The following is a 21,908-nucleotide window of genomic DNA, read 5'->3' on the forward strand; positions in this document are numbered from 1 at the left end:
GCTATCAGTGGCTACTTACCACCATGCCTATGTTCTGCCCCCACAAGCAGAGGGAGAAATGCTTCTGAATGCCAGTTGCTGGAATCCATAGGAGGGGGGAATTGTGCTTGTATCCTGCCTGCATATTTCCCACAGGCATCTGGTTGGACCCTGCCAGGAAAGGACACTGGACTAGATGGACCACTGGTCTGATCCAGCAGGCCATGCCTATGTCCTCCTTATCTTGGTAGCTGTTCAGAATGCATCCATAGGTCAGTATGAGGATCAGTAATGAAATCCAATATTTGTAATATACTCTCTCTACTATTCTTAGGTGACATTGGCCACCCTGGCCCTCCCGGCCTTGTAGGGGAAAAAGGACAGCCTGGACGGGATGGCATTCCTGGACCAGCAGGACAGAAAGGCGAACCAGGTCAGCACCTTCCATCTCTTACAATGTTTTCTTTTCTCTTTCTGATACAAACACTTGAGGTGGCAGTTCTACCATAGATGCACTCATTGGTTAAAAGTGTTTGCCTCTAGCAGCAAGTACTGCATTCACAGATCTATAACTAACCTGTCTATGGCGATTGTGTATTTTAGGTCAACCAGGTTTTGGACGCCCCGGACCTCCTGGACTCCCAGGACTCTCAGGCAAAGTTTATTTTTCTTCATTCATGAAAGAGAGGGATTATAGCTCAGTGGCAGGACACATGCTTTGCATGCAGAAGGTCCCAGGTTCAATCATGGATTTCTCCAGTTAAAAAATGATCAGGTAGCAAAGACCTCTGCTTGAGAATCTGGAGAACCATTACTATTCAAAAGAGATGTTTCTTGAACACATAATCTGACTTGGTATAAGAAATTACAGCTGGTGTTTATTGAAATGGACAGAGTAGGTGGGACCAGTGCTTTTTTCTGGGGGATGCAGGGGGATGCATACCCCTAAACATTTTGCGAATCTAAGTTAGGCCTCATTGAGGGACAGTATTTCAGTATGAGTAGGAAAATGAGAGTACCCCTTAACATTTTTTTAGAAAAAAAAGCATTGGGTGGGACCACAGTCACTGACTAGCAGAAAAACCTCTGACTGGTTGCAAGAAAGAAGATGGGTGGGTACGCACAGACTATGATTGGTGGGGCAGTATCCTCTTTAATGGACCAGCTTTCACTTGGGATAAGGTTTTCCTCTGTGTGCCTCAGATCCCTATTTTGCACTTTACCTCTGCCCAATGGATCTCAGGATCCGGGAGTGGGACATGTAGATCCTGCAAGCTTGATGTCTGCCTGCCCTTTAGTATACAGTATTGATAATTGAAACATTGCAGTGCATCTATAAACATGCTCTCTTCTCTTCCCCCACCCTTAAACAGGTCAAAAGGGTGACTCGGGTTTACCTGGACCCTCAGGACCTCCAGGAGCCCCTGGTCTGAAGGGAGAAACAGGCGGTCCAGGATTCCGTGGCCTTCCAGGTTCCCCTGGCTCTCCAGGGCTACCAGGACCACCTTCAGAAGGGCCTAAGGGAAGCCCTGGGCAACCAGGCATACCAGGGAGGCCAGGTAAGAAAGAGAAAATTCAACAGACATTTTGCTGACAGGTTATTGGTCTGTTGGAACAGTATACTTGTATACTGTTCGGCTGAAATTGCAATACACGCACCTGATATCTTCTGGGTATCCTTAATTTACCATGAGAGGTTACCTGAAAGTACAGTGGTAACTCAGGTTACAAACACCTCGAATTACAAACACTTCAGGTTACAGACTCCGCTAACCTGGAAGTAGTACCTCGAGTTAAGAACTTTACCTCAGGATGAGAACAGAAATCGCGTGGCGGCGGGAGGCCCCATTGGCTAAAGTGGTACCTCAGGTTAAGAATGGTTTCGGTTAAGAACAGACCGCCAGAACGAATTAAGTTAGTAACCAGAGGTACCCATGTCAAGAGTGAAAACAAAAGAGCACCTTACTGATAACCTGTCTGCAAAATGTTGCCAACTTGAAATAAGCCTCCGCATGTCATCACGGCAATCATCCAGCCAAGCACCCAAATCAACTTTTAATTGCATCTGCCAAACATCCCTGCACCATGGTGCCACATGATAAAACAAATCCATCTTGTGCACAACAACATCATAATATGCACTGTCCGCAAGACCTATGGAAATCAAATCCATGTTAGCAGCACAGCATGATCAGAATTTATCATGGTTTCATTCATCTTCATGTCATGTATGCTCATCCATGCTCCATCACGTCCCACAACTCCCGACGGATATTCAGTACACCCCTGCATCATCTTCATCCTTCTATGCCCTCTCGTCTTGTTTGCTGACCTACCATGTACTAATTCTGGAACTGATAATTCCCATTTGATGGGTGAATGCCACTGAGCTGATATTGGGTGTCCAACAAAAATTTCTATAATGACTGGCAAAAGATGGGAAAGCTAATATATCTTCCATACTGTTTTCTGTGTCCACAAAATACTCCATTAAAACCGACAACAAGTGGAGCTGGCAAACCATGACCTAGTTGTTGCTGTAGCCATTGTCCATCATGGTTTTCTAAATGGCAGACAGGTGTGTGTTCTATTACTTAGTAATTAAGCATTATTGGTTTATCATTAATTAATTACATGTATACCCCCATCTTTCCTCCCATGGTGGTGTACATGGTTCTCCTTCTCCACATTTTATCCTCACAACAACCCTGTGAGGTAAACAAGGCTGGGAGGCAATGACTGGTCGAAGCCACCCAGTGAGCTTCATAGCTGAGTGAGAATTTGAACCCTGATCTCCCAAGTCCCTAGTCCAAAACTTCTATCCACTGTGCCACACTGGCTCTGTTTGACAAAGGTGCAAAAAAAACCCAATAGGATTTAGGTTTAAATAGATAGAATCCAGGACATTTTTATAAGCTGCTATGGCTCAAAAATGTCTGGGCAAAACCAGATGGAACCTCAGGAAATGGAAATGGGCAGAACAGAATGTGCAACAGTTGGGAGTCAGATTTGGGTGGGAATTACTTGTTGTTTGCTAGCAGAAATTATTTATTAAAAATATTTTATCACCTGCCCTTCATAAGTACAGACACCAAGCCAGGGTACACAGCACAGAGTAAAAGCAAACAAATAAAGTACCTGAAAACAACACAGCAGCTTTAGCATTAATCATCCTGCAAAAGTTAACATGCCTGGACAAATAAACAAATCTTAACTTCGTACCAGAATGTGACCAATCTTTGCATACATACAATCGTACCCGGAAGGGGAAATAGGGGTAAATCACCTCTGCCATTCCCCCACCACACTTTTTTGGGGGGGACTTTGGGGACCTCAGCTCAGCTCGTTGAGCCAGGGTGGAGGACTTACGCTGGCATATCTCTGGCTGAGCTGGGAACCCCGGCTGAGCCCAGGCTCAACCAAAGATCCACCTATCTCAAGCTTCACTCATCCCAGCAGATCTTGAGTATTGCTCCCTTACTTCTAAAGGTGGGGGCACTTGGATAAGAGCCTCATGAACAGATCTTCGTTGATAGGCAAGTTCCTATGGATTCAGGAGGATTTGATTTACACTGGCAGAAAATGTTGTTTTCTTCACCACCACCTCCTTCCCCAAATGAGTATACATAATCCTGAGTAAAACAGATACAAGCCTAAATTGGTTTCACACTGAGAAGGAGAGAAGGAGCCTCTTTAGGTTGTGACTGAGAGGAAAACACCAGTAATGGCTCAGTGGCTTTGTTCCCACCATCTTGGTTTGTATTGCATGTGGACTGTACTGTACGACATGAAACATCCATCTCACTCCACCATGCATGTCCCAGTGTGGGTAGACCAAACTGTTATACTGTTCAAGTCAATCCACATTTTAGGACTCCTGAATGGGCAGGAATGGTTTAAGTACTGTCTCTGTAACACTGGAGTGAGGGGCTGTTGGTCCTCCAGATGTTGCTGAACTATAACAATCAGCCCTAGCAAGCATGGCCATTAGCAAGGGATGATGGGAGTTGTAGTTCAGCAACATCTGGAAGGTCAAAGTTCCCCCACACTGCTGTAATATCACAATGCAGTTGACCAGTGTAAGCATGTTTCTTGGACAAAGATCAATGGATGCATTGGAAATAATAATAATAATAATATTTATTATTATTATTAATGGTTTTCCCCAGCCACTCTGGGCGGCTTCCAAAAAAATATTAAAATACTGTAATACATCAAACGTTCTATTGATCTTCATTATAATTGTAGATAATTAGATGAGTTCTTGCAATTGATAACATAATTCAGTAAAGGACTTCCTCCAGTTCTTACATGGTCTTGTTTTTTGATGTGAGAATTCCTAATGTGTCATTTCATCCCATCCTGCAAAACTGAACTCTTTTTAGTTTAATCAGTTGTTTTAAAAATTCTATGGATTATAATAGTTTGGTCTATTCATAATATACAAGAAGGAATTTTAGATGGATCACTGTGAAAACGTTTAACTTATTGACATATCTAACCATATTGATGTTTCCCCATTCTAATGATGGCCTTGGTGAACTTTTGGTCCCCTCCTTCCAGGTGCCACAGGTTAGCTCATTAACTCCAGTGTGATAACTTTGCATGCCCTTGAATGTACGTCTTTGATGAAAACAAATGTCTGAGTCTGTAGGATGGGTATGCCAAGTCATTAACCTTACATAACAGTAATCAATTTTATATCCCACCTTTTCTCCAAAGAGCTCAAGGTGGCATACAAACTTCTCCAACTCTCTGCTTTATCCTCACTACAGCTCTGTGAGGTTAGATAAGGCAAGAGACGGGCCCAAGTCACCCAGTGGGCTTCATGACTAAGTAGGGAGTCAAACCCAAGTCCTAGTTCAGCACTCTAACCACTACACTACACTGTCAGTCAGTGCAGGACTCTTATTGACAATTCTGCTATCCATGGAGATCATTGTCAGGGCTTGGGCAAATGTCTTGCAATGTTGATTCCAACTCAACATGTCACTTGAACATGAGGCCATATAACAATTTTCTGGGTTATTCTTGCAGCTTACAAGAATTGGAAGTCTGATTGAAAGGATAACAGCATCATTTGCCAAACATTTGCCGACATCATATCCATTATAGAACTAACCTGGCACTGAGCTAGTTTGGCGTAACTTTGTGTATGAGAAATTTATTTGGAACATATCCAGTGCTATACATGCATATCAAACTTAAAGCCTTTTGACAATTAAAATATTGTCTTGGTGGATTGTGTGTGGGTGTCATCCAGTGTTGGTCATATTCTGTGTAGACCCATTAACTAATGTTGGATATCACCCTGTTTTTTGTAATTTATGTTAAGTATTTTAATAGATTTTTACTCCCAATTTTTCTATATACACATTTTCGGATCATGGCCTAGCAGACATCCCCTTTCCTTTTTTTGACTTGGTTAATTCCAATGACATATTGTTGGCACAAAAGCACTGCTCACATGGGCAGTATAACCCAAGACCACTCACACTATTGCTGCTATTGCTGCTATTATTACAATAATTAATCATTATTATTCATCATATTGTAACCCACTATCTCAAGGCGATTCACACATAAGACATCTGAAACAGTTAAAAACACAGAACAACAAATATATTTAAAACAAAACTAAATCCCTAACCAATGGGCACTCATGGTAAAGGCTCATTTATCTAGCTTAAGAAAGGCCTCCAGTTGTTTCTAAAAAGTAGGTGCCTTTTGATTCTTGACAGGAATGCTATTCCACAGAACAGGAGCAGCCACACTAAAAAGCTCTGTTCCGAGTTACTATAGAGCGGGGTTCTGAGAGCTTTGAAAATTGCAGGACAAACTCTCCTTTTTTAGACTAGAAGAATGCAGATCCACCATTTGCCAGTTCACCAAAGGCCACTGCCTGCTGTTTCTTACACTTAGTGAGCAGGGTTTGTGCATAAGCTGGCTTCTGATATTTTACCAAAACCAAACTGTTGATGGTCAGAATTGATTCCTCACTTACCTACTAGTTCACACTGTCTGAAAAGATAGGATGTCACCATCTGGAATGGTTTTATGTTTTCTGTAGATTTCACTACCTCAGTGCTCAGCCCTGACTGCAGATTTTTAAAATTAATTTACAAAATTAATTAAATAGCACTGGTCTATGTATCCTTATTGTATTCTACTGGTTAATATCTTGCCTTGTGTAAATTGACTTACTCTGAGCCTCTGCTTTCCTGATATTCAACCTGTTACTATTTCATGAGGATTTTGCAGTGAAGCAGGATGCTAATATAAAACAAAAAAGTTAAGACTATACCTTTTGCTGATCTGTAGCAAAGTGTGTTTTATCCCTCTGCACACTACTCCTGGATAAATTTCAGGACAGTGCCCAAACCATTGCTACTAAACAGGCGACTCAAAGTTATATTTCTATGGATCCCATAATATGTAGATCTCGTTTTAACATATTGTAGTTGAACTTATTTTATTTTACTAACCTTGCGTACCTTGTTTGTAACAGCCTTAGACTTTGGTCTTTTACAGAGTTACGTAGAAGTAAATTCCATGGAACTCATTAGAAACGTACTTCAGAGTAGACTTGCAAATGGCTGTGCTGTTTTTCCACAACCTTCTTCTCTGCTCTGATTTCACTGAACATTGTTGTTGTTCTGTTCTAATGTAGTGTTAGTCAGACCTCATTAAAATACTTCTAACACTGTTCCATAGAATAGGAATGACTTGGCATACACCTAAGTATTAGATGTGTTTGGATGAAGTCTTGAAAGTTTTGCTGTGATGGCTTGTAAAAAGCAAAACGTCTTCACCCCAGCCAAAAAACACTGTTTTAATTCCAGGCATTAAATTAATATAGCAACCATCTGTGGTTGAGTAAATCTACAATTAGACCTTCAAAAAAAAAAAAGATAGTTGAGAAGCCATACTCAGTACTATAGTGCCCTGGTAGGGCAACATGGACCAACCATTGAAATTGTCCTTATTTAAAGCCATAGCAAAACTTCCATTCTATTATATTCTAAAATGTTTACATTAGCCTCATCTTTTGTTTAATATTAATATAATATGACTGTCAAAGGATAAAGAGAATGAAAGAATGAGTGAGATAAAACTTACATATGCATATATAAACTCTGTTTTATAATTGAACGTTGCATGGAGTATGTATATTTTTGGAATATTTCACTGACATGTTCTGTGTTGAGGGCATAACAGAAGAAAAAGGAATTTGTATCAGCAGGAACAACTGGAAATAATTTAAATATTAATAGATGTACACAGTAAATAGGCCTTTGTGCTATTTTAAAAAATATTGTTAATCTTATTAACTAAGTAATTAAATGATGTTAACAAATGCTTATGGGTAGCTGGATACTGTTCAGTTGTATTCAGCTACAGTCATGCCTCGGGTTGCGAACGTGATCCGTGCGGGAGGCACGTTCACAACCCACAGCGTTTGCAATCTGCAGCGCCGCGTCTGCGCATGCGCGTGACGCGATTTGGCACTTCTGCGCATGCATGAGCGCTGAAACCCAGAAGTAAAAACTGTTACGGTACTTCTGGGTTTGGCATGGTCTGCAACCCGAAAATGCACAACCCGCAGCGTTCACAACCCGAGGTATGACTGTATAACCATGAATATATTTGAATATTAACAAATACAAAATTTTAATAATTAACCAGTGTTCTGCTCATGAATGAGAAATTATTGGAGCTCAGATTATCCATTTAATTTTATATCGAGCCTTGCATTACTTTGCTTTTTTCCTCAAATTTCTAAATCATTTTGTTGCCCAGAAGCACTTTGGTGGTCCAAGAAGAGGCTGCTTCCCCTTACGATGCAAATGGAAAAATCACAGGCAAACTTATTTTAACCAGGTTGCCCCCTCATGCAGCACTGTCAGTGAAATGGTTGCAATAGTACTTGTCTTTGTTTATGTAGAACTAATAGATAGCAAGCCTCAGGCTGCATTATTAAAACTAGAACTTCAACAAAGTTTTAGATTCAGTGGCTTGCTTCACATTGGTCATAGCAGCCTAATCACCAGAATAAGTTGTATATCTATATATAAATTATGCTAAGTTATACACCCATATTTTTATTTATGTATACTGACCTGGGGGGCATTCTCCTTGTATGCATGTTTGCTGTGTTGTAAATACAAAATATGCTGGTGAAATGGTTTGCACTGTTTAGTATCAATATCTCTTCTGTACTACTTCTAACTAATAATCTTATTTTGCACTGTGTGGTGTCTGCTATCCCCCCCTAACATCGATCATTGGGCTTTGGTGAACTCTGACCCTTCCAGGTCCTCCAGGTTAGATTCTTACCTTGGTCAGTTTGCTTAACTACATTGCATTGGTTGTTTAAAATGTTGTTTTGGTTGTAAATCAGAGAGTTGTTTATTGTTTCATGAACGAGCCTGGTGAAGTTTCATGCTCATGCACACACCACCCACCACCTGTGCCTCAGCTTGGTTGTGAAGATGGAATTAAAAACTTTCCCCACCATTCTTTTGTTAAAAACAGTTTAGCATAACATCTAAAACCAGGCAACCTTGTGTTTGGACTTAACTATGTTTTCCATGAAAATAAAACCAAGTTCAATACCCTGGTTTATTGTTGAAATAAACCATAGTTAAGATTAACCACAGTTTAGGGTTTGGAAATAATGCTATAGAGTGAATAATTGGAAATGGAAGTGAAAGTTTCTAAGGAGGAGAAGGAGGAGAAATGGTAATGCACACACCACTAATTATTATGACTGAACCCTGCCAATGCTTTAAGAATTGTGATTAATCCCCTATAGCTGCACTTGTATCAACTAATGTGTCCTATATTGGATCCTGGTTTTTCTTCAAAAACAGCTTTCCTGCTGACATGAATTCTGCAATAAACGTGAAGGCTAGGTTTTGGGGTTTAGTTTGTGCCCCTCCTCAGTCAGTATTACATGGTTAAGGAGATATTGGAATCTAAAAAGGCTTCTTAATAACAAGTAACTAATTAGCCAGTATTGCCAAAGAGAAAATTGTCAAGTCCCCACTAAATACCTTCCCCACTCCTCACAATCTATTTCATGTTTTTAATATATTGTCAATATGTAAATTCCACCTGATATGCTCTTCTACATATTTAAGTAAAGATATCTCTTACTTTTTTATAACTTTTATTTAAGACACAAACTACATTTTATATTTGAGGCCGCTACTACCTAATGATGATCTTGTATTTATCAATGTGGCTAAAATAATAAATTGAGAATCTCATTCCTACATCTTACATTCTCATGAAAAATTGTCCTGAGTTGTACAAACACAGGAGAAGTCTACAATGGAATGTGTCCCTGTTTCTCGCAGTGTACATGTTTTCTATACTGCTAAAGGTGTCATTTTACTTTCACCATGGTACCGTTCAGCTGGACCCACAAGTGGTTTCTGCCCAATATAAGTTATGAGAGTCCACAAAACACTGAAAAGTTTGCTTGCTTGAAAATGAAAATATCACCAAGAGCACCAGGATTCAGTCCCAATTCCCTCCACCTGTGAGATAGAAATGGAGAAGCTATGGCCCTCCAGATGTTGTTGGACCTACAACCTCACATCATCACTGATCATTGGCCACCCTGACTGGGGCTGATGGGAGTTGTAGTCTAACAACATCTGGAAGACACCAGCTTCCTCACCCCTACTGAAACGCCATACCTTTTCAGTGCTTTGTTTTAAGTTGACTGTGTAAAGAAAAACAAGATTTGAATTTGGGTGAATGGGTGTGATTATTAGTGGTGAGGCTAATAATCTGAAATGACTTCCTTGTGAAAACTCAAAATTGCAAGCCTATCTAGTACATGGCAGAAGATGGCAACAGAATCCCAAGACCCAACAGCCAGGTCCTTTCAGAGATCCATCTTGAGCATGGAAATACATCTCCCTACAAACCTAAGGAAGATGACCCTTTAGCAGAGGCCATACCAGAGCTCAGAAAGTCCATTTTTAAAAGGATTTAGTTCTTGCTCAATAGGGATCAAATTCCAGATCACATTCATGCATTTCCAAAGCAAACTAGTTCAGTTCACAGTTCATCCTGGGAGTGGGGTGTGTGGATTCCAGGCTTCAGAATGTTCCAAGTTGCTGTGCTGAAGTATATAATATACTTAAGAAGACATAAGAAAACAGCAAAATACACAAACACAATGGAATATGAATTGTTTAGTATATTTCCTGCAAGAATTACATCCTTTAAGCTTAAAGGCCGAAAGTGTCTAAAGTGCAGAAAATCACTTGAATGAACTTGAAGATGAGCTAGAAATCATTTTCTACCCCAAAACAAACTTTATTCGCATTCAGTTCGCCCAGAAATTATGGGAACTACTTTCAGGTGTATTTATTTGTTTTGTTTGTTTTCTATACCACCCTTCATCTGAGAATCACAAGGCAGTTTGCGATACAAAACATAACATAGTAACAAACAAAAACAATAACCATGTAGCACAGAGGTTTCTGAGTTAATTCAGAGAACATTACTGAACCAAACGAGTTCATTCCAAGCACTCGCCCTCATTGATAACAGAGGTGACTCGCAAGGGGACCAAGTCATTCTAACCCAAGAACTTGTGTTTTGCAATATCAAGGTCTTCCTGGTTCAGAAGGCCCCCGTGGACCCCCAGGAACTGGAGGAGTAAGAGGAGAAAAGGGAAACCCTGGCCAGCCAGGTCAGCCCGGAGCGCCTGGTTTGAAAGGAGACCAAGGACTACCTGGACGCCCGGTGAGTGCTTGGAAAGGGAGAAATGTTTGTTTCTAAAGCAGCAGTTGGTTTTGGATGAAAGAGATTTAGGCTGCAGTACTATACACACCTATGAAAGTAATAACCACAACTGTGTTGTCTTAGGGTGATTCTGGTCGTCCTGGTCTGAATGGAATGAAAGGAGATCCTGGTGTTCCAGGAGTTCCAGGATTCCCAGGTACATTAAAGGCAATTCTGGAGGGCCTCTTCCAAGCTAAAACCATGTGCCCCTCTCCCTGATAGTTTTAAACAGCCAAGAGGGTCAAAGGTCCAGAGTTTGCAAGCACCTTGTCTGCACATCTTTGGGGCTTACCAACCGAAACTCATCCCACACAATAAGACTAGACTGTGCTCTGGACAGATTCATCTGCTGTAATAGCAGAGTCCAGATCCTGGTGGATGCATTCAGTTTATGCTTAAAATGCTTTACAACAAGCTGCTGTTATAGATATTAAAATACTGAAATTAGTTTAGATCAACTTCAGCATAAAGCAACAATAATCTATGAGGTTGTGGGCCCACCTTGTGAACATGGCGCATCATGTAGGAACCTGGAGCAGGGCCTTCTTAGTGGTGGAGCCCTTGTTGTGGGACTTGGTTCCCATGAAGACTTGGGTCACCACCACAATGATGAGCTTCCACCACCTGAGTCAAAATGCCGTTTCGAATCATGTAGAAAAAATGAACAAGGTAACCAACACTGCAGCCACCAGAGCATGTTAAAATAAAATAAAAGCTTTTGACAATAAAACTGTATTATCCTATAACTTGGGGAGCCCACATGGTGCCATCCAAATGTTGTTGGACTACAACTCCCATCATCACTGAGCATTGGTCATGCTAATCGGAAGTTGGGAGTCAGTCCAACAAGATCAGGAAAACATAGTGTTGCCTACTTCTGGGTCTAATTGGTAAGCGTTGAACCTGCTGAGGGAGGCAATTGTAGAAATGAAGCACCAGTACTAAGAAAGCTCCCCCAACAGCTACTTCCAAAGCAGATCCTAAATTGTGGGAAGATTCTTCAGCTGGGAGATGGCTACAGTGCATCTGATACCCATGTCCCAATCCATTTAGGGAGGGGATGGGAAACCTTTTCAGCTCAAAGTGGGAGGCATTCTTTTCTGGGCAGCCTTCTGAGGGCCACATAGTAATGGTGGATGGGGCCAGAGGAGAAAGTGGGCAGAGCAATGAATGTATGTTCTACCTCTGTACAGTCGGCTAGTTTCTACACCTGCACCCACCTCTATCCTTAATCCAGAGAAGCAAAAAGCATTATCAGAGTTCAACAATACCTTCCAACCAGGCGAAACTCTTGGGTTGTAAGCAGTCTAGGGAGAGTTCTAAGGGCTGAATAGGCCTTGGACAGCCAAATTTGGCCCCTGAGGGTCCCCACCCCAATTTCGGCCTTTACAGGTAAATGATGCCATAAATGTTGCAGATAAAAATTATGTCCTTTGAGCTAAAGAAACAGATATCTGGGGCAGGAGATAGAGTTGCTTCATGCAGTGCTAATGCTGCTAAAGACCATTCAATTTCACTGGGTTATCATTAACTGCACAGCTTTTGCCTTTCAGGCATGAAGGGGCCCCTTGGACCTTCAGGACCACCAGGCCTTGGAGGAGACCCTGGACTCCCTGGATCTCCAGGTAGGAACTGTGTTTTTTGTGTGGCTGAACCAGAATAGAAAATGAACTGTGACCAGGGTCGGGATGTTTATTGGAGAAGATTGGTCTGCTGCATTGCTTCTGCTTTAAAGAGTATAGTAACTGGGCCATCAAAGCTGCTGCCACCACCCAGCATTTTGAAAACTCATATACAAGGAAGCTGCTGGAAAGTTGCTGAAGGCTCCCCTCTCAGAAAGTAGGGAAGCCAACATGAGAAGCTGGATTACAGATCATAGTTTGTTTGGAGTGAACCAAACCCTAGTAACAGATTCAGATGTAAAGTCAGAGATTGTGGTTTGTTCCTCCCAGCATGAATCACAGAATCATATTATTGTAGAGTTGGAAAGGACCCTGAGGATATTCAGTCCAACTCTTGCTATGCAGGAACCACAACTAAAGCATCCATGACAGATGACCATCCAACCCCTACTTTAAAACTTCCAATGATTGAGAGTCCACCCACTTTTTAAGGGGTCAAACAGTTCTTACTATCAGAAAGTTCTTCCTGATGTTTAGTTGGAATCTCCTTTCTTGTAACTTGAAGTCGTTGCTTTGGGTCCTATAAACCCTGGAACAGCACAAAACAACTTGCTCCATCTGTGACAGATATTTGAAAGATGACATATCATTCTGAGATTTGGCCTACCTGATCTTCTCCCAGCAACTGTTGGCTAAGTGCGTATACTCTTCCTTTATGATTCCCCCTTTCTTCCATTTCTTACAATGCCCTTCTTAAATCTCAGCTCATCTGTAAGTTCCTTGTGCAGTCGCACCAGTTTCTTTAAATGCCTCCCACTTTTCTCTCTAGTTGGAATCATAGGGACTTGTAATAAAAGCCTGATTCACTTGTGCATTATAAATCATAGTTGATAGCTTAATGTGACATACAAATACAGCCACAGAATCATAGAGTCGGTGGGGGCTTTAGGTCTTCTAGTTTAACCTGTTTGATACAGGAAACCCAGAGCTAGAGCTTCCCCCACATTCTTGAAGACTTCCACTGAAGACCTACCACTCCACTAAGTTATTGGTTCCATTGTCAAACTGCTCTTACAATCAAAAAGTTGCTGTTACCATTGATCCAAAATCTACCTGACAGCTTAAGTTCATAAGATATGGTCCTGCCCCCTGGGGCGGGAGTGAGCAGGCCTTTGATCTTTTTGAGTGCTCTTTGGGTATTTGAGTATTTTAAGAAAGCTATCGTGTCTCCTCTAAGTCTTCTGCAGGCTAAGCAGCATACTCAGTATGTTCAATCTTTCTGCTTAGGGTTTGTTTTCCATACTTCTGACTATTTTCATTGCCCTCCTCTGAACCCATTCCAGTCTGACTATATTTGCCTTTAAGTGAGGATGTTGCAAAGATCACTTAATTTACTTTATTAGCCTTCTGCTTGTGTTGAACAGAAGCATTATAGCAGGACTATGATCCTCTAAAACTCCAGCACCCATCAGCCTCAGCCCAGCATGACCAGTGGTTAGGAATGATGGGAGTTGTGGTCTAGCAACATCTGAAAGGCCACAGGTTCCCTCTCCCTGTACTATATGGATACATCTCTTGAGCCATATTCAAAATACAAATAAGATCATAAGAAGGGCCTGTTGGATGAGGATAATGCAGTTCAGTAGCCTGTTCTCACAGTGGCCAACTAGATGCCTATGGGAAGCCCCAAGTAGGACATGAGCCCAAGAGCCTTCTCCCCTCCTGTGGTTTCCAGCAAATGGCATTCAGAAGCATTGCTTCCTCCAACTGTGGAAGCGGAGCATAGCCATCGTGGCTAGTAGCCATCAACAGCCCTATCCTCTATGAATTTGTCTAATCCTATTTTAAATACATTCACGTTGGTGACCATCACTGCTTCCTGTGTGAAAAATACTTTCTTTTATCCATTCTGAATCTTGCAACATTCAGTTTCATTGTCCATGAGTTCTGGTGTTATGAGAGAGAAAAGCTGTTCTCTAGCTTCATTTTCCATACCATGCATAATAATGTTATAAATGTCTATCATGTGCCACGTCTTCAACTTTTCTCAAGCAAACATCAATCAAGAAGAAGGGGGGGGGTCTACCAAGTTATGCAAAGTTTAGCATAGTAAAGGCATAGGAGAAAGGGGCAGATTTTCTACCAGGTCCAGATCAGGCTGAATTTCACTGTCATTGAGTCCAGTTTGGAGAAAAGGTTTTTCTCTGTCCTTTGTTCTGAATGTCAGGTGCCTTTGAGTCTCTCTTGTATGCTGTAAAAAAAGTGAAAAGACAAAAGCCCTTTGTGTCCCAAATCAAAAGTCTCCTATGGGGTCAGAATGACTTGTCTGCTCCAGAAAGTCTTTGAACCTTTGAAGCAAAGTTGGTCACACTTTGAATGGTTTCAGTCTGATCCAACAGAAGGATTGCTGGGCCCCTGATGGACCTAATCAATTTCCCTTTTGTGGGATGTGCATGTGCAAATGTTTTCCCTTGTGGGATGCACCCCTCTCCCCTAATGAATCATTAAGAGGAAGACCAGTTAGCGATGTAAAAACTGAAAACTGCTTTTGCTTTGTCCTCCAGGTCCTCCAGGGATACCTGGTCCAGCTGGACAAACAATTATTGTAAAAGGTGACCCAGGCCCACCAGGTCCTCCAGGGCAGCCTGGAATGAAAGGTCTACCTGGGCTATCAGGCCCTCCAGGATTACCAGGTAAATTTCTCATTCGGAGACATAAGAAACTCAGATAAAACAGACAATTGCATAGCTTAACATTTGGCCAGCTCCCAGGATTAAATAAACCATGATACTATAGTTGCTGGCTGCTTAGGCATATTTGCAGACATTTTACTACAATGTGTTTGTGCATACACATATCTAGGCCCAATCGGTCTTCCTGGTGATCCTGGACGAGATGGGCTTCCTGGATTTGATGGACCAGGAGGACGTAAAGGAGAGAGAGGACTTCCAGGTCAACAAGGTATGGTAAGCGCTCCATCCATGTTGAAGAGAATTTCAGTGAGAGGGTGGCGACAGGCGCATGGTGTGCGGAGCAATCTGATTTGCCTGAGTATCAATTGCCATAGTCTTAAGGAACAGGGTATCTTAAAATTTTCTTTTGTTTAGGTTGGTGGGTTTAAAGGTTTGCTTGCTTGTTTGCTTGTTTACATCATGATTCCTCCTCCCTGCATTATGTCCTCAGAGCAACCTTGCGAGGTAGGCAATGCTGAGAGTCACTGGCCCTAGTTCACCCAATGAGCTTCATGGCTGAGTGGGAACTTGTGGGTGAATGCATATGGATAAATTTAAGTGAATAATCTCCAGATGACTTTTGCTGCAGCATTTTGTGGTTACTGTGCACTCTATGTGCTGGAGGGGAGGAACTTGCCCCAATTTTGCTTAGAAGTAGGTGGGGGAAAGAAGCACTTGTGTGCAAGGAGGATGTTCCATCAAGACTGCAGAGTAGGAAGCGACATGTCTTTAGAACAGCTGCTTGAGGGGAAGGTGATAATGTGCATGAACTGGACATAGGAAATGTAGTTTGGTACCAAACTGTGAAAGTACAGTAGCTGAACCCTAAACAGGCGGATTTTGAATTCAGCTGAATTTTTCAGTTGAAAAGCACAAGACGATATGGAGTGAAGGGAACAAATTATAAGCACATTCACCTTCTTCTGAGTCGGTGACTCTCTCTTTCTCTCCCTCTATTTTATTGCAGATAAAATAATGTATATATCACCTTCCCATTCTGGACAGTAGGTTGCATCCAATAAAATTACACTGAGAGTAGCCAAATTGAAATCAATGGGCATACATTAACCATGTCTGTTTTCAGAGTCTGCTCTGAGAGGGACTGGCAGGTGCAGGGCACTTTACAACAGTTCTAAGGCAAAAGCCAAAACGAGAACAATAATAAAACCAGATATGGATCATGGCCAAACTTGGCCCTCCAGCTGTTTTGGGACTACAACTCCTATCATCCCTAGCTAACAGGATCAGTGGTCAGGGATGATGGGAATTGTTGTCCCAAAACAGCTGGAGGGCCAAGTTTGGCCATCACTGATAAATGAACCAATCCAACTGAAAACCAGAGCCCAGCATGTCAGATGCCTACCTAAATATATTATTGGCTAGGTGGTGAAAAGCAGAGAGTAGTTAGGGAGTTCCATAGCCTAGGTGCAACCAGAGAAACCATGGTTTGGCTAATCTTGCCTTACCCACCACTAGGACATGAAGAAAAGCCTCCTCAGCAGAACCTCCATATCTGTATGATACATTTAAAGCACTACGGTGCTGCTTAGGAAGTCATGGTTTCCCCCAAAGGATCCTGGGAATTGTAGTTTGCTAAAGGTGCCAAGAGTTGTTTGGAGGCCCCCTATTCCCTTCCAGAGCTACAATTCAGAATTATTTAGGGCACTCTGGTGCTCTGTGAGGGGACAAGGGGCCTTCTAATAACACTCAGATCCCTTAACAAACTACAATTCCCAGACCCTTTTTGGGAAGCCAAGCCTGCTTAAAGTCAAATGATATAGTGGAGATTCAGCCTATCTCTACTGTTTGACATTTGTTTCAGAGGAGCCACACTTACTTCTGTGTGGCATGCCTTTGCTTTATTATACATCTTTGCATCTTTCTGAGGGGAATTAATCTGTTTTGTTTGTCCTGCATAAACAGGTCAACGAGGCTCGCAGGGGCCCCCTGGCCCAGATGGACTTCAGGGCCCCCCTGGTCTTCCTGGGCCTGCTTCAGTTGCTCATGGATTCCTCATAACTCGCCACAGCCAGACAACAGACACGCCGTTCTGCCCACAAGGAACCACCCAGATTTACAATGGATTTTCTCTTCTCTACGTGCAGGGGAACGAGAGAGCCCATGGGCAGGACTTGGGTGAGACATAGTCTTTGCTGGGAATGTGATTGATTCGTTGATTCAGTTTGTTCATGTACCACCTTTTCAGAGTACCCAAAGCGGCTTACAACAGACACCCACTTACTATCAAATGCAAAACTTTGGAGTGTGTGTGTGTGTGTGTGTAGGCAGTAGAATCCTAGAACTGTAGAGATGGAAAGGAGCCCAAGGGTCATCTAGTCCAGCCCCCACTGAAGCATCCACGACATGTGGCTATCCAAAGCAACAAAGAAGGCAGAAATCAGCAATTTAGCAAAGAATAAATTTAATGTTACAAAACAAATCATATGGACTTAGGGCCCAGCCACACTTTTGTTTGTCCCTTGATTTCAAGTCACCATTCCAACAGGCGTTTCTTTCTGTTCTGCCGCTTTCCCCGGGGAAACCCGCAGCTTACTGCACAATTGGAACAAATGTCAATCCACAGGAAACCTGGTTGAAGCACTATGAATCCCACTTTACAGATGGCAAACTGAGGCTGGGATTTGCCTGTAGCCACAAAGTAAATCCATGGCAGAGGAGGGGGTCACAAAAGTCAAATACATAATCCTTTAGGCCTGCACTGCATCTTCTGGACCATCTTCTGCATGGTGCACTTAAGGCTGCCTTTTCCAACGTAGGGTTCCGAGAAGTTGCTGGACTACATATCCCATTAGCCTCATACAGCATGTGTAACAGTTGGGGTTGGTGGGAGGTGTAGTCCAGCAACATCTTCAGACCAAGGATGGGGGAAGCTGGGTTAGGCATTATATAAAGACCTTCTACAGTGGGGAAGATTCTCCCCCCACCCCCTCATGCCTATAAAATTGTGTCTCTTGTTTGCCAGGCACTGCTGGAAGCTGCCTCCGCCGTTTCAGCACCATGCCCTTCATGTTCTGCAACATCAACAATGTCTGTAATTTTGCATCTCGGAACGACTATTCCTACTGGCTCTCCACCCCTGAGCCAATGCCAATGAGCATGGAGCCTTTAACCGGAAAGAACATCCAACCCTTCATTAGCCGGTGAGGCAGAAAGTGGGATTCAGATCCAAACACACAGAGAAAATGCATGTTCTTTCTGTCTTTTAGTTGCTTTCTTCAAATAGCTGTCTAGATGAAGATGTTGCTGCATATAGCTATATAAAACATTATGGAGCTGTATATTTATGTATGAGGGCTTGTTAATATGGGATGGGTACAGACTGATGGGCAGGAGATTCAAGACAGACAAAAGAAAGGTCTTCCTCATGCCACATTCAATTAACGTGTAGGGTCAAACTATGGAGTGGGTATTGTTTTGACATTATGGTATGTGGTTTTGTATTGTAAACCACCCTGTGATCTTTGGATGAAGGGTGGTATAGAAACTTAATAAATAATAATACAGTGGTACCCCGCAAGACGAATGCCTCGCAAGACGGAAAACCCGCAAGACGAAAGGGTTTTCTGTTTTGGTATGTGGTTTTGTATTGTAAACCACCCTGTGATCTTTGGATGAAGGGTGGTATAGAAACTTAATAAATAATAATACAGTGGTACCCCGCAAGACGAATGCCTCGCAAGACGGAAAACCCGCAAGACGAAAGGGTTTTCTGTTTTGGTATGTGGTTTTGTATTGTAAACCACCCTGTGATCTTTGGATGAAGGGTGGTATAGAAACTTAATAAATAATAATACAGTGGTACCCCGCAAGACGAATGCCTCGCAAGACGGAAAACCCGCAAGACGAAAGGGTTTTCTGTTTTGGTATGTGGTTTTGTATTGTAAACCACCCTGTGATCTTTGGATGAAGGGTGGTATAGAAACTTAATAAATAATAATACAGTGGTACCCCGCAAGACGAATGCCTCGCAAGACGGAAAACCCGCAAGACGAAAGGGTTTTCTGTTTTGGTATGTGGTTTTGTATTGTAAACCACCCTGTGATCTTTGGATGAAGGGTGGTATAGAAACTTAATAAATAATAATACAGTGGTACCCCACAAGATGAATGCCTCGCAAGACGGAAAACCCGCAAGACGAAAGGGTTTTCTGTTTTGGAGGCGCTTCGCAAGACGAATTTCCCTATGGGCTTGCTTCGCAAGACGAAAGCCCATAGGGAAATCTCCGGGGACCTCTTTTAAATGCTGGTGGTGGGGAGCAAAGCCTTTCCCCCCCTCCGGCCTTCAGAAGAGGTCCAGGAAGGCCGGCGGGGGCCGAAAGGCTTTGCTCCCCACCGCCAGCATTTTAAAAGCAGTCCAGGATAGCAGGGAAGCGCTTCCCGCTATCGCGGATGGCTTTTGAAGGCAGGCGGGGGGTAGCAAAGACTTTCGCCCCCCGCCCGCCTTCAGAAGAGGTCCTGGACCTCTTCTGAAGGCGGGCGGGGGGCGAAAGTCTTTGCTCCCCCCTGCCTGCCTTCCCGGGAGAGCGGAGAAAGGCAGCACGTTTCTCCGCTGTCCCGGACGGCTTTTGAAGGCAGGCGGGGGGGGGCAAAGACTTTCACCCCCCGCCCGCCTTCAGGAGAGGTCCAGGACCTCTTCTGAAGGCAGGCGGGGGGCAAAAGGTTTTGTCCCCCCTGCCTGCCTTCCCAGGGGCTTTTACATCGCCCTGGACAGCGGAGAAGTCCTCCGCTGTCCCGGGCGATTTTAAAATGCCGCCCGCCAGCATTTTAAGATCGCCCCGGACAGCGGAGAAGTCCTCCGCTGTCCCGGGGTTCTTTAAAATGCTGGGGGTGGGAAGAAAAGCCCTTGTCCCCCCCCCCCAGCCTTCAGAAGAGGTCGGGGGACAGACTGTCCCCGGACCTGGTCTGAAGGCGGTTTCCATAGGAATGCATTAATTGATTTTCAGTGCATTCCTATGGGAAACCGTGCATCGCAAGACGAAAAACTCGCAAGAAGAAAAAACTTGCGGAACGAATTAATTTCGTCTTGCGAGGCACCACTGTAAGTCCACAATAAGTAGCTTAGAGATTAATTTGTGGTACTTATGCGCCACCCATTATCCGTGCGCACTGGGCAGCTGCTGCAAATTAAAATCAATAAAATAGAACCAGCAGTCAGTTGAAACAATCCAGAAACTGCACTGTCACTCAGAGTTAGCATAAAGGCATATGAAGCAAAAAGGAGGTTGAGGAAAAGCCTACCCATTGCTGTTAGCCACAACATAGAACCTCCATGTTCAGTGACAGTATTCCAGCTGCTGGGTAGCAACAGCGGGAGAGGGTTATTGCCTTCATGCCCTGCTTTTGGGCTTTGTAGGAACTTCTAACTGGTTACAGTGAGACACAAGGCACTGAACTAGATGGGATTTTTAATTTGATTCAGCAGGTCTTTTAACACTGTTCCTTCCCCAATATTTCCCCCTTCAGCTGCACTGTCTGTGAAGCTCCTGCCATGGTTATAGCGATCCACAGCCAGACCATTCAAATCCCACCTTGTCCACAAGGCTGGCACTCTCTATGGATTGGTTATTCTTTTATGATGGTATGTACCTTCACTGAAAGTTTCCATAATAATGTCCCAAGCTCTCTTCATGAGTTTGGGACAAATGCATGTGAGCTTAAAGAGGGGGGGGGGCAGGAGCCATGTTCAAACCCCACCCACCAATATCCCTCTACACCCCAGGCAAACCATGTAACACTGAGCCCAAACCATGGTTTAGCTTCCGGTAGCATGGCTGCAGCAGGAGCTACCGCAAAGCAAAAGTGACCACAGTTTTCTCCCTGTGAACCAGCACAATTGCTTGTCTATGGTAAGCCATAGTTTGACTTAGCATTTAGTGTGAATGAGGCCAATTAAACTGACCTTGCTGCTTTATTTTTTAGCACACCAGTGCCGGGGCAGAGGGATCTGGACAGGCATTGGCCTCTCCTGGTTCCTGCCTGGAAGAATTCCGTTCCGCTCCTTTCATTGAGTGTCATGGTCGAGGGACCTGCAACTATTATGCTAATTCATACAGTTTCTGGCTGGCAACTGTGGAAGTGGCAGAAATGTTTAGGTGAGTGTATCCCACATTGACTAATGTATATATATTTGGCAAGTTTTTTGTTTGGTATGCATTTGGACACCTCATATGATATCTTGATGGTTCCTGAGATCAAGGAGCAGGGTTTTGTCAAGGTTACTATTGGACGCCATTTTGAATCACAACCTCTAAGCTTGTCAATTTTAAAAAATTGCTTACAAATAGAAGCAGATAAAATAATGAGTCTTAGCAGATGCAACAAACAAAACAACATAGGGGTTAATTCCAGATAAACAATACTTAAACATGTAAACTTATAAAGTTTAAGTCAGATCTAACTAGGATTGCCATATATGTCCTCTTTTTCCAGGATACTTCCTCTTTTTCATGGATATGTAAAATGAAAGTCGTCATAGCAATCCATAGTTAAAAGTAGAAGTCAGCAAATGTGTCCTCTTTTTTGCTTTTCAAAATATGGCAACCCTAAACCACACCAGCCTGTAATCTAATACAGAAAGTTATTTCACTACATACAGGTATAATTAACTATTACTTTATATTAATTATATGTAAGGTTCACAGTCTAGGCATAATCCTTCCCTAAGTACAGTAGAGACAATGCCTACATGTGTAAGGATTCCATTAAGACAGAATGAGCCAATCTAGTGCCCTCCATATATTATTGAAGTC

General features: G+C 42.8%; 1 protein-coding gene across 1 annotated transcript in view; it reads left to right on the forward strand.

Annotated features, from left to right (window-relative positions):
- COL4A5 (collagen type IV alpha 5 chain) overlaps positions 1-21,908 on the forward strand; it is a 142,284-nt gene that overhangs the window by 117,733 nt on the left and 2,643 nt on the right. The window contains exons 39-50 of the mRNA XM_083484952.1: positions 314-412; positions 583-633; positions 1,353-1,538; positions 10,613-10,746; positions 10,870-10,942; positions 12,339-12,410; positions 14,972-15,100; positions 15,270-15,368; positions 17,063-17,275; positions 18,123-18,300; positions 20,623-20,737; positions 21,079-21,251. Coding sequence (XP_083341078.1) covers positions 314-412; positions 583-633; positions 1,353-1,538; positions 10,613-10,746; positions 10,870-10,942; positions 12,339-12,410; positions 14,972-15,100; positions 15,270-15,368; positions 17,063-17,275; positions 18,123-18,300; positions 20,623-20,737; positions 21,079-21,251 — 1,522 coding nt within the window. The remainder of the gene's footprint in view (positions 1-313; positions 413-582; positions 634-1,352; positions 1,539-10,612; positions 10,747-10,869; positions 10,943-12,338; positions 12,411-14,971; positions 15,101-15,269; positions 15,369-17,062; positions 17,276-18,122; positions 18,301-20,622; positions 20,738-21,078; positions 21,252-21,908) is intronic.

Source organism: Podarcis liolepis (assembly GCF_965112155.1).
Source record: "Podarcis liolepis genome assembly, chromosome: Z".
NCBI lineage: Eukaryota > Metazoa > Chordata > Lepidosauria > Squamata > Lacertidae > Podarcis > Podarcis liolepis.